The sequence below is a fragment of the Jaculus jaculus genome, chromosome 6 (genome assembly GCF_020740685.1).
Source record: "Jaculus jaculus isolate mJacJac1 chromosome 6, mJacJac1.mat.Y.cur, whole genome shotgun sequence".
Taxonomy (NCBI): Eukaryota; Metazoa; Chordata; class Mammalia; order Rodentia; family Dipodidae; genus Jaculus; species Jaculus jaculus.
Genome location: NC_059107.1, coordinates 155,082,986 through 155,096,081, shown reverse-complemented (window position 1 = coordinate 155,096,081; position 13,096 = coordinate 155,082,986). Strand labels below are relative to the sequence as shown.

Sequence of the window (13,096 nt, the reverse complement as noted above, 5' to 3'; positions counted from 1 at the left end):
TGTAACCACGCCTGCATGTGTGAGGGTATCATGGGTAACCAGCTGTGTGTGTGTGTGTGTGTGTGTTTGTATGTATTATGTGACCACGTGTATGTGTAACCATGTGTGTGATGTGAGTGTGGTGTCCCTAGGAACGCTGTAGCTCCCCAGCAATGCTGGGCCCCTAGTGACAATCTGCTACGGGTCCTGCCTTGACCCACTGATCCCCGAGCTGGTTGCCTGCTCTCAAGCTGACCTCTTGGTTTAGTTCCTAACCCTGGCTTTGCTTGTGCCTCTGGATGAGAGAATAATTAACCACAGACGAGTCTTCCAAGGCTTCCACCCCGTAGGCCAGGCCAAGTGAAAAATATTCACCATGTGAGCAAGGCTGGTGGGAGGAGCTGCTTCCTGTGGGGTCACCAGGGAGTCCGAGCTTTTGGGGAGCAAGCCTGGTGTGAACCCCAGCACAGAGCCTGGGAAAGGGGTCAGGACTGGGCTTTCACTTGCTGTGTTTTATTTTTTATTTAAAAAATATTTTATTTTGCTTATTTGACAGAGAAAGAGAGAAAGAATATGGGTGTGCCAGGGCCTCCAGCCACGGCAAACAAACTCCAGATGTGGGCACCTCCTTGTGCATCTGGCTAACGTGGGTCCTGGGGAACCGAGCCTGGGTCCTTTGGCTTTGCAGGCAGATGCCTTAATTGCTAAGCCATCCCTCCAGCCCTATTATTTATTTATTTATTTATTTTAAAAAATTTTTATTTATTTATTTGAGAGCGACAGACACAGAGAGAAAGACAGAGAGAGGGAGAGAGAGAGAATGGGCGCACCAGGGCTTCCAGCCTCTGCAAACGAACTCCAGATGTGTGCGCCCCCTTGTGCATCTGGCTAACGTGGGACCTGGGGAACCGAGCCTCGAACCAGGGTCCTTAGGCTTCACAGGCAAGCGCTTAACCGCTAAGCCATCTCTCCAGCCCTATTTTTTTGTTTTTTGAGGTAGGTTCTCACTCTGGCCCAGGCTGACCTGGAATTCACTATGTAGTCTCAGCGTGGCCTCAAACTCATGGCTATCCTCCTACCTCTGCCTCTCAAGTGCTGGGATTAAAGGCGTGTGCCACCATGCCCGGCTCCTATTTTCTATTTAGAGAAAGAGAGAGAGAGAGACAGAGAGAGAGAGAGAGAGAGAGAGAGAGAGAGAGAGAGAGAGAGAGAGAACTGGCACGCCAGAGACTCAGCCACTGCTATCTAACTCCAGACGCTTGTGCCACCTAGTGGGCATGTGCGACCTTGTGCTTGCCTCACCTTCTGGCTTACGTGGGATCTGGAGAGTTGAACATGGGTCCTTAGGTTCTCGGCAAGTGCCCTCTCTCCAGCTCTTGTCCTGCTTTCTGCCCACTGCTGTTCACGTGTAGATCTGGGCGGGTTGTTGCCCACTCTCGGCCTCTGCTTCCTCCCTGTAAATTGATGTGCACATGACTTCATTCCTTCCAAAGCATTTCTTCTGCAGGAGACAGGGGACACCCAAAGCAGATCCAAGTTGTGGTTGGTTAAGTTGGGGCAGGACTAGGCTGTGTAAAGTTAAACTAGTTTCCTTACTCCAGTGCTTTTCAAAGCCTTTGTGATGGAGACTTGTTTCTTTTGGTGAGTGGCACAAAATGCCCAGGGCAGATAAGTTTGGGGATGCACACATCTTTCCACACTCCTGTGTTATCTCCAGACCCTGTGGGCAGTGCCACTGTCTGGAGAGATGCTATCTCATGTAGCATCAACTATGAGTACTTACTCAGGCCTTATCAGGCCTAGTGAGTACCTCCCCAATTTGGGAGGGGGACTAGATGGTGCTTTTCCCAAATTAATTTGACTTTACTTATAGAGCCCTCCTCAGCATCTCTGGGACCAGCTTTTTTTGGTTGTTGTTTACGTGTGTGAGAGAAAGATGGAGAGAGAGAGAGAGATAAAGAGATAATGGGTGAGCCAAGGCCTATAGCCACTGCAAACGAATTCCAGAAGCATGTGCCACCTTGTGCATCTGGCTTGCGTGGGTCCTGGGGAATCGAACCTGGGTCCTTTAGCTTTACAGGCAAGTGCCTTAACAGCTAAGCCATCCCTTTAGCCCAGGGGGACCAATTTTTGGAGGAAGACCTTTTGTGAAATATGGACCCCAGCTACCATGGGACTTCACTTAGGAAGGGAGGTGGCAGTGGTACCTGCAGATACTGACTCCTGTCTTTGGAAATTGTCCCTGACCTCAGTCCCCTGTGGCCCAGCCAGGGGATGTTCTAAGCTTGGAGGAAGATGCCTGCCTTAACAGTCTTGTTTGGGGACACAGGTTGGGGGAAGGCAAGCACTTCCCCAGGTTACTGGGCAAGTAAGAGGCCTGGCTGGGATGGGGTGCAATGATGGCCCCTACACTAGGTACCTCAGTGTTCCACAGCTGACCACAGCCTGAGAAATGCTTGGATGGGGGGGGGTCTGTGGAGGAAGGGTGACAGAGTTGTTGGGATGCCACACTTTAAAGCCATTTCCTGGGAGACAGACAGATGGGGTGTGTGCCCTGGTCTGTGGTTCTGGCCGGGGTGGGCGTGCTATGCAGGCTGTGGAGCGGGTTTGCATGGGGACCTGGGTGTAAGGTTGCATGTTGGTGTGATATGGGAGCCGCAGGTCGCCGGTGGGACGCTTGGATCGCCTAGTGGTGAGCCTCGGCGGGCGAGCCGTGGGCGTGGACGGCCGTGGCGCGTGGCCCTGGCCAGGTGTGTCGAGGGCGCGCGCGGGAGGGTGTGAGCTTGTGTGTCCCGGTCCCTGTCCCGCCCCGCCCCGCGGGAGGCCGGGCAGGTGTGGGCGGGCCGCGGGGGACCCCGGCGAGCTAGGGCCGGCCGGGACAGCCGGCGGCGGGAAACAGGAAGCGGGAGGGGGAGGCGCGCAGCCGGACGGAGTTCGCCGAGGGCGACCGGACGCTCGGCGGGATCGATCGGGCCGGCGATGTGGGGAGGCCCGGGCAGCCCGAGCGGCCTCGGGGCCGGGACCGTGGGCGGAGCCGGGGACGCCGAGGGCGCCGCCCCCCTGCGCCGCCGGAGCCGCCGCCCGAGCGCGGACCCGGGAGTCCGGAGCGGCTGCGGCGCGCGGGGTGAGTCCGAACACGGGGCACGGGGAGGACTGCGGCGACGCCCCGGGTGCGATCGGCCGGTGCGCGCCGACCCGCGCCCACCCTCCGGTCCTCCCGCCCGCAGACCCCGAGGACGACGCAGCCATGCCGGGCCGAGCGGAGTCGGGCGAGGCCGACGAGGAGGCCGGGGCGGGCTCGGGGTCCGAGGCGGAGGAGGACGCGCTCTGGGAGCGGATCGAGGGCGTGCGCCACCGGCTGGCGCGCGCCCTGAACCCGGCCAAGCTCACGCCGTACCTGCGCCAGTGCCGGGTCATCGACGAGCAGGACGAGGAGGAGGTGCTCAGCACCTACCGCTTCCCGTGCCGCGTGAACCGCACCGGTGAGCCGCGGGGGTCCCGGGCCCGTGCCCCGCGCGCGCTCTGGCCCGCGGCTCCGCTCCCGCTTCCGGGACGCACATCGGAGCCCACGGTGGGATGTGGTTTGCCCGTGCCCGCGGGATCACCAGCTGCTGGTGGCCTTGACATCTTTCCCGCACCCTTTGACCTCCACGGCTCTGCCCGCCCCCTGGTGTGAGCCCAGCACTCCTGGGAGAGTCGTGTCCAGGCACAGCGTTCCAGGGGACCCCCACCTCCCACGGGGTGTGCCCCTGACCCAGGGACGAGGTCGGGTTTGGGGGGGGGGCTTGTCTCGAGAGTCCGGCGCACTGGCCCGTGGGAGCACCTTGCTAAGGGGCGGAGGGGGTCTCTCCGTGCGGTGGGGAGGGAAGGCCACCTTAGCTGTCCTCGCTCTTCGTGTGTGTGTGTGTGTGTGGGGGGGACCTGCTGGAGCACAGGTGCCATGGGGTGGGGGGAGGTGTGGCCCTCTCTCCTAGCCGGGGCAGACAGCCTTTGCGCCCTGATGTGTCGGGGCAGGCCCCTGTGTGTGTCACGACTCAAACATCTGGGGAACGTGGGCCCCGGAGCATGGTGGGGGGGAGAAGGCAGGGCCACTTGGGGGGAGCCCTCGCGCTGACCCCTGGTGCACTTCCCCTCCCCCTCCACAGGGCGCCTCATGGACATTTTGCGCTGCCGTGGCAAGAGGGGCTACGAAGCCTTCCTGGAAGCCCTGGAGTTCTACTACCCCGAGCACTTCACGCTGCTCACGGGCCAGGAACCCGCCCAGCGCTGCTCCATGATCCTCGGTGAGCCACGGGGGAGATTCCTAGCCCTGGAGGCCTTCCCACCATCCCCATTGAACAGACAGGGAAAAGGAGTCATAGACTGATGCGGTGGTTTGGGGCCAGGGCTCCACTGTAGGCTGTGGGTGGGGCTGGGATTGGGGTGAGCCCCAGTCCAGGGCTTAGGAGGGCTACCTGACTTCTCCCGCCCGAGGTTGTTTTCAGTGTGATATGACCGTGCGGGCACACACACAACCCACGGCTTCTTCTGTAAAAAGTTCAGGCTGGGTGGGGTCCTGCTCACCTGCCACCCCAGCACTGTGGAGGCACAGGCAGGGAGATTGTGAGTTCAAAGCCAGCCTAGGCCGCATGATGAATTCCAGGCCAGCCTTGGGCTACAGGGCGAGATGTTGTCTTCAAAAGAAACAAACAAAAGTTCAAAGGCTGCAGGTGACTTTAGACCCCCGGAGTCTTTCTTCCTCTGTTCTGGTGGCAAGACCTCTTGTCTTAGCAAGTACATGTAAGCATGTGTTCATGCGTGCACACACACACACACACCACACACTAGATGCAGGTGACTTTAGACTAAAGAGAAGTCTTCCTTCCTTCCTTGGGCTCTGTTCTGGTGGCAAGACCTTACGTGCGCACGGGGACGTGGCCTTGCTTGTTCTCAGAAAGGCTGGCTTGGCCGTGTCTGTCACACTTGTTCTGAGTATCTGCGTAATTTGATTAGTGAGGCTGTGACATAATCCACTTAATTCTCCGCAGCTCAGGGTTGTTCCTGGGCCTGTAACGCTTCCTTGTGTGAACTGGGGAGTGTTTCTGGAGGGGAATGTCTCAAAGACTGTATGATTTTAAGTATTCCATGAACACACATCCCAGTCCTCCACTGTAGCCTCAGGAATTCTGGGAATCACTTGGGAACATTTTTTCCCCCAGACAGGTGTGAAAAATAATGTTTCAGGTTTATGTCTCCTTGAAGTGATGGAAGTTTACAGTTTACTAGCTAGTGAATAGTGGGTAACTGGTGTGACGTTTCTGCACCTCACTGTTTTTCTCTTTGCTGTCAGTATAATAATAGTATCTTAGGGCTGGAGAGATGGCTTAGCGGTTAAGCGCTTGCCTGTGAAGCCTAAGGACCCCGGTTCGAGGCTCGGTTCCCCAGGTCCCACGTTAGCCAGATGCACAAGGGGGCGCACGCGTCTGGAGTTCATTTGCAGAGGCTGGAAACCCTGGTGCGCCCATTCTCTCTCTCCCTCTATCTGTCTTTCTCTCTGTGTCTGTCGCTCTCAAATAAATAAATAAAAAATTTAAAAAAATAATAATATCTTATAGTGCCATAAAGATTAAACAAGTTAACTCATGTACCTAGCACACAGAATGAAGGCAACAGATATTGTTGACTACTGTTAATATTGTTACTGGGGAACGGGAACATATTTTCCTGTATTTGTTAACCATGTTAATTTTTGTTTGTACTTACTGATAGCTTTGACCCATATTTTTATTTTATTTTATTTTTGTATTCTTTTGGCTTTTCAAGGTAGGGTCTCACTCTAGCCCAGGCTGACCTGGAATTCACTATGGAGTCTCAGAGTGGCCTTGAACTCACGGCGATCCTCCTACCTCTGCCTCCCAAGTCCTGGGATTAAAGGCCTGCACCTCCATGCCCGGCTTTTATTGTTTTTTAAAAATATTTATTTTCATTTATTTATTTGAGAGACAGAGAGAAAGAGGCAGAGCTAAGGTGGGGGGGGGGAGAGTGAGAGAATGGGCGTGGGCGTGCCAGGATCTCTAGCCCCTGTAAACAAACTCCAGGTGCATGCACCACCTTGTGCATCTGACTTACATGGGTCCTGAGGCTTTGCAGGCAAGTGCCTTAACTGCTAAGTCATCTCTCCAGCCCTCAGTATTTTTCTTTTGTTTTCCTCACCCCTTTTCTTACTGATTTGCAGGAACTGTTTATATATTATGGCTTTGAGTCATGTTCTTTTTTTTTTTCTACTTTTGTTTTTTTATTTTCCCCTTGTTGCCTCTTTCATTTTTTGGAGATTTTTAACAGTTTTTACATAGGCTTGTCGACCTTTTCCCTTATAACTCCTGGAATATCTCCCCTATCTAAAAATTACAAAAATGTATTCCACACTCTCACACTAGTAATTTCATGGCTGTGGTTTTTAAAAAACTGTTTTTTGTTGTTTTCATTTTTATTTAGTTAGTTGACAGCGACACAGAGAGAAAGTAGCAGATAGAGGGAGAGAGAGAGAATGGGCGCGCCAGGGCCTCCAGCCACCGCAAACGATCTCCAGACGCGTGCGCCCCCTTGTGCATCTGGCTAACGTGGGACCTGGGGAACCGAGCCTCGAACCGGGGTCCTTAGGCTTCACAGGCAAGCGCTTAACCGCTAAGCCATCTCCCCAGACCTCATGGTTGTGTTTTGTTGGGTGGTCCGCTATCCCTCTGGATTTTACCTGTCTCTCCTGAGTGTTCTTTTTTGCCTGTCCCCGCAGACGAGGAGGGTCCTGAGGGCCTGACCCAGTTCTTGATGACGGAGGTGAGGCGGCTGCGGGACGCTCGCAAGAGCCAGCTGCAGCGGGAGCAGCAGCTGCAGGCTCGGGGCCGCGCCCTGGAAGAGGAGCGGGCCGGGCTGGAGCAGCGGCTGCGGGAGCAGCAGCAGACGCAGGAGCGCTGCCAGCGGCTGCGGGAGGACTGGGAGGCCGGCAGCCTGGAGCTGCTGCGGCTCAAGGACGAGAACTACATGATTGCCATGCGCCTGGCGCAGCTCAGCGAGGAGAAGAACTCGGCCGTGCTGCGCAGCCGGGACCTGCAGCTGGCGGTAGGCCCTGGGCTGGCACGACTGGCGGGCGGGGCGGGGCGGTGGGGGTGGGGGTGGGGTGGGGGTGAGGGGGGAGGGCTAGAGGAGGGCAACCAGAAGTCACCTCAGCTTTGAGGTAGGGTCTCGCTCTAGCCCCTGCTGACCTGGAATTCACTATGGAGTCTCTCAGGGTGGCCTCGAACTCACGGCGATCCTCCTACCTCTGCCTCCCGAGTGCTGGGATTAAAGGTGTGCGCCACCACGCCCGGCTAAAAAAAAATTATTCATTGTTTTTTATGAGAGAGAGAGAGAGAGAGAGAGAATTGGGGCACCAGGGCCTCCTGCCGCTGCAATTGAACTCCAGACCGCGTGCGTGCGCCTTTTGTGCGCTGGCGTCACCTTGTGCGTCTGGCTTACGTGGGGTCTGGAGAATCGAACAGTGAGTCCTTAGGCTTCTCAGGCAAGTGCCTTGACTGCTAAGCCGTCTTCCCAACCCCAGCACTTGCTTTCTTTTGACCATGGACATAGATCCTTTTGCTGCCCCATGTTGGTATTTCATTTTGCTATGGCTGTGGTCTTCAGCTGGGGGACATTTTCCTTCACTCTGAAGCATTCTGGGAACAGTTTTGGTTGTCCAATATGAGGATGTCAGGAGTGTCTTGTGTGTAAGAGGTCAGGAATGCCCACGACAGGATTTTCCAGTCCAGAATGTCTGTAGCGTCAAGGGGGCGAAACCTTGGTCTGTGAGGACTGGGGGAGTCTGGTGCGCAGAATTTCAGATGCACATGAGCCTGGTGCTTGCAGCCTGCATGCTGCCAGTTGGTATTGGGGTTCACAGGGCCTTTCGGCATGCTCTGTATATGCTGTGCAGTGCGTCCTCTTAATCTCAGTAAAGGCTGCCCGCAGTAGGTGCTCACACACAGGAGCTGAGGCTGCAGCTGGTGAAGGGACTTGCCCAAGGCTGGGAGTCTGGGTTTCAACTGGTCTTCCTGGCTCCTGAGCGGGCACCTTCTGTTCTCAGCCAGGATCCTGTCCAGTGGATGCTCCTAGCTGCTGTGCCGTGTGTGTGTGTGTGTGTGTGTGTGTGTGTGTGTGTGTACGTGTGCACATGATGTTGCATGATGTTTTCCTCATCCTCTTCATTGTTCTAGAGACAGGTTCTCTCACTGAACTTGGAGCTCCCTGATTCCACTAGAGAGGCTATCCAGCAAGCCTCAGGGACCTGCCTGCCTCTTACTTTTCATTGCAGGGATTATAGGTGTGTGCCATTTTGCCCGGCATTTTATGTGAGTGTTGGGGATCCAGATTCAGACCCTCATGCTTGCTTGGCAAGCACTTTACTGACTGAGCCATCTCCCCAGCCCCTTTTCAATGTTTTAAACCTTTTATTTACTTATTTATTTGAGATAGAGAGAAAGAGAGGGGGAGAGAGAATGGGTGCGCCAGGGCCTCCAGTCGCTGCAAATGAACTCCAGATGCATGTGCCACCTTGTGCGTCTGGTTTACGTGGGTCCTGGGGAATCGAATTTGGGTCCTTTGGCTTATCAGGCAAGCACCTTATCTGCTAAGCCATCTGTCAGCCTTCTCTTTTCTTCTTTATTTTTTGCTCATTTACTGGAGAAAGAGGCAGATGCGGAGAGAATGTGCATGCCAGGGCTTCTAGCTAACTGCATGCAAACTCTTGGACGCCTGCACCACCTTGTGCATCTGGCTTACACGGGTCCTGGGTAATTGAACGTGGGTCGTTAGACTTAGCAGGCAAGCACCTTACCTGTTAAGCCATCTGTCCAGCCCCTCTTACTGGGACTCCACATGCTGGGTGTGTCTGCCATTGGCTGTCATCCCTAGCACTAAGGAGTTAGTCCAGGTTCAGAGTATTTGGTGCCCGAGGCCCTCAGCAGGCTCTTTATGGGAATGGGAGAATTCACAGTGGTGTTCTGACTGCTGGATTGGGAGCCTCACCCCTGTGAGCCTTGGGTGGGGCTGCTGTATTGAGGAGGATGGTGTGTGTGTGTGTGGGGGGGGGTCTAGGGATCATAACTGGCACGTGGGAGGCTGTAGTGAGTTGCTGGGTTTGTACACACTGGGTGTGTAGCCCAGATCGGTGTGATCAGTGTGCTGAAGCCACAAGTGGGAAGGCCCTGGCTGCTGGCCCTTCTCGAGGGTGTAGGGTTACAGCTCTGACGTGATTGCAAGGCCTTTGTCTGAGGGTTCGCTCCTTGGCATGAAGTGGAAGCTTTCTGAGAGGTGGTGGGCAGGGCCATGTACATAGGTCCCAGGTTTGCTGATGAGTATGTTGCGTGGGCCCTTGCCTCAGTTTCCTCATTGTTGAGGTGAGAGGTCATGATGTGGCTGATGTAACAACCGCAGACACAGTCACCGGTGCTTGCTTTGCACAGTCCCCACACGCCCCAGCAGTTCTGGGTCGAGACTCGGAACTGCTGTGGGCCTCGGTTCTGGAGGGGGAAACTGAGGCACAGAGAGGTCTGTTTAGAGAGCTTCCACAACATCAATAGGGCCAAGGTGATGACACTCGGGCTATGAAGATTCAGTGAGTGTGGTGCATGGAGTTTTGGTGCGCGTAGTACCTAGCCCTTGAACTTGAAGAAGTTCTGGCTTCGCTGCCTGCATGGCTGAGAGGTGGCAGGTTGGGGGGGGGGTCCCCATTTCTCCCCCGAGTTGGTTCTCTTCCTGTAGCAGATGTGGGGCTTGTGAGAGGTTTTCCCTAAAGGTACTGCTGCTGGGGGAGGGCAGTGTGACAGCCAGCTGGGCTCCAAGAAGCTGTACGGGCTCTGCCACCAGTGTCCCCTGTGGATTGAGTGCGATTTGTGAGTTGGGATGAGAGGGAGTGTCTGGGGGCTGGAAAAGAGGCAGGCGAGGCGCCTCTGTGTGCAGTGACTTCTCGCAGGTGGGGCCATCTGCTTGTGCAGATGTCGCTTGCATTTCAGGGGTCGAGGGTGAGAAGGAGAGCAGGTTAACAGAAAAACGCCCATAAATCCACCTTTACTATTTTCTCGCAAACGTGGAAGAAGGTCTTGCAGGTGGATGTGTGCTGAACAGATGCAGGTGCCTGGCTGGGCAGCACTGCTCCCCCCCCCCCGCGCCCTCCCCCCCACAGGCAGGTGCGTGGTTGCTGTGATTTAATACCATGTTTTATAAGGTGCAAATTTAATGAGCTGTTATTTCCAAGAAACATAAACTTAGGGACCAAACTCTGTAATTTTGTTCTAAGGGAGTTTGTACACCAGGATTAAATGCATCCAGGTTTCCTGGGGGCTCGGGTGAGACTGTCGCTTGCCGAGCTCCTGGGGCAGCTGAGGGTCGGGCAGGAACCTCGGGGTTCGGCTGTGGTTTACTGGGAAGGGTGTGACCGGGCCTGGCCTTGAAACTAGCTTGTCTTCCTCCGGCCCCTGGCCCCGTCACAAAGCATGTTTTGTGAGTGGAAAGGAATGTGGGAGTCATGAATTTGTCTCTGGAGTCTTTGCGGAGGAGGAGTGGACTGTTAATTCGTGGAACTGCCTGACCCGTGTGGGTGTGTGTGTGGGGGTGCCATTGTAGGTTCTGAGGCCTGGGAGATTAGCAGATCATTTTCCTCAGATCATTTCCTCAGTGTGCTCCTAGGGCACCAGACATTGGCATTCTTAAAGGTAGCCGCAGCAGAGATTGTGGGGATCTTTCCCCAAAGTGACTTCATTTTATGGCCTGCCACCTGCTGCTCCTCTTCCTGCAGTCTGGCCATCGCAGATCCACATGAACTTGGCAAACAACCCTGGCCAAGTACACCATAAGCCAGCAAACTGGCCATGCATGTCCGCCTGGGCCAGGCAGCCATCACCCAGGGCCCGCCTCCACTCAGATCCTGGGCCAGGCTCTGGTGTCACACAGAGGACAGGTGAATGACTGGCCAGGGGTTCTGGGCTTTATTGAAAGCAACGAACATGGCCACTTCTTATCGGTAGCAGCTTCATGGCTGCCACCTGATCATTGTCATGTTTGATTTCTTGCAAAACTCTGGGAGATGGGTGGACAGGTGAGGAGGGGAGGGACTTGCTCAGGGAGACAGACTGGTGGCGCTGAAACTGAACCTGGACTTGGAGTGTTGGGTGGGAACCACAGGCTAATCTTTCTGAGAAAGCATCTGTGAGGAATTTATTTCCTTCCTTCCTTCTTCCCTCCCCTTCTCCTTCCTTTCTTTACTCTCTTTTATTTATTCATTTAATTTACTTGAGAGAGGGGGAGGGAGGGAGAGAATGGGCGCCCCAGGGCCTTCAGCTACTGTAAACAAAATCCAGACCACATGTACCATCTTGTGCATCTGGCTTACGTGGGTCCTCAGGAATCAAACCTGGGTCCTCTGGCTTTGCAGGCAAGCGCCTAATCTGCTAAGTCATCTCTTCAGCCCTCTTTTTTTTTTTTTTTTGAGGTAGTGTCTCATTCTAGCTCAGGCTGACCTGGAATTCACTATGGAGTCTCAGGGTGGCCTCAAACTCATGGCGATCCTCCTAAATCTGCCTCTTGAGTGCTGGGATCAAAGGTGTGTGCCACCACGCATGGCTCCTTTCTCTCTCTCTCTTTTTTTGTATTTTTTTTTTTATGAGAGAGAGAGAGAGAGAGAGAGAATTGGTGTTCCAGTGCCTCCAGCCATCGCAGTTGAACTCCAGATGCGTGCACCACCTAGTAGGCATGTGTGACCTTGCATGCTTGCTTGCATCACCTCTGTGTGTCTGGCTTATGTGGGACCTAGAACATCAAACATGGGTCCTTTTCAACAGCCCTCTTTTGTCTTTTGAGAGGATTTTGCTGTGTAGCCCAGGCTGGACTTGAATTTCCAATAGTCCTCCTGTCTCAGCCTCCCGTGTGCTGGATTCCAGGTTGCACTACTATGCCCGGCTCCTCTGTGAGGAGTTTCCTGAAGGAGGACCCAGCTCGGCTGTGTGTGTGTGGTGGGGGTGGGGGCTAAAGAGGCTCCTGGGCTTGGTGAGACCCTCAGGCCTGTCACTCCCTCCTCCCTGCCATGGATCTGGACAAAGGGACCTAATGAGGCAAATCCAGGGGCCGTGACTGAGTGGTGGCAGAGCTGGGTTCAGGCCCTGGACCCCTCCATTCTCACATTCTCCCTCCTCTGTCGTGTTGACACTGGCATTAGGGCGGATGTGCGCCACAGTGAAGGAAGGGTCTCTGCCATAAGCCTTGAAGCAGGTTTTCCTGGGAGGACAGCCTTGGCCTTGCCCCCTTCCCCGTCACTGTTAGCTCCACATTTGTCCAGCTGGGCCCTTCTTCAGAGTCTGGGGTGGACCTCTGGCTCAGGCCCTTTTGGGGACTAGGGGACAGCAGGAGTGAGGAAGCTTGCAGTGGCTCCCAGTGGATTCCATCCAGGCTGATCCTTACATATCTTGGGCCCCAGGTGGATCAGCTGAAGCTCAAAGTCAGCCGCCTGGAGGAGGAGTGTGCCCTGCTGCGGAGGGCCAGGGGACCCCTGCCTGCTGCCGAGGAGAAGGAGAAGGAGTCGGACGGTGTGGACCTGCTCTCAGAGCTGCGGGCTGAGAACCAGAGGCTGATGACGTCACTGCAAGAGCTCCAGGAAGGTCTGCAGCAGGTAGGAGGCCAGCATCGGGCACCGGCGCAGGGGTCACCAGGGAAGCAGACCCCTGCGGCTCACCACCCTCCAGCCAAGGCTAGCAGGTCAAGGGCTTCAGAGCCAGGAGGCTGACGTCTCGTACCACCTGGGTCCACTTCTCACATGAAGTTCTCATTGCTGCTCACAGGGGTTCAGTCTGGGGTTGGTGGGTGGCCTGCAAAGGTTATGAAATCACAACCTGGTGTGAACATTTTCTTGGGGAGAGGGCCCCTAATTTGCCTTTATGCAAGTTTAGAGATCAAACCCAAGGCCTTGTGCATCCTAGGCAAGCTCTGAGCCACTGAGATGCTACCGGCCCTCCCTAGATTTTTGGTTTGTTTTTTTGAGGCAGGGTCTTACTTTAGCTTAGGCTGGCCTAGAACTCATTCTATAGATCAGGATGGTTTCAAACTCAGGGCCATTCTC

The 13,096-nt window shown here is 55.1% G+C and overlaps 1 protein-coding gene across 2 annotated transcripts in view; it reads left to right on the top strand.

The window, feature by feature from the left end:
* The first annotated feature begins 3,226 nt into the window (after positions 1-3,226).
* Positions 3,227-13,096, top strand: part of Card10 (caspase recruitment domain family member 10) — a 32,477-nt gene continuing 22,607 nt past the window's right edge. For both annotated transcript variants that reach the window (XM_045152824.1, XM_045152823.1), the window contains exons 1-4: positions 3,227-3,461; positions 4,125-4,262; positions 6,749-7,074; positions 12,458-12,649. In XM_045152824.1, the coding sequence (XP_045008759.1) occupies positions 3,227-3,461; positions 4,125-4,262; positions 6,749-7,074; positions 12,458-12,649 (891 nt within the window). The remainder of the gene's footprint in view (positions 3,462-4,124; positions 4,263-6,748; positions 7,075-12,457; positions 12,650-13,096) is intronic.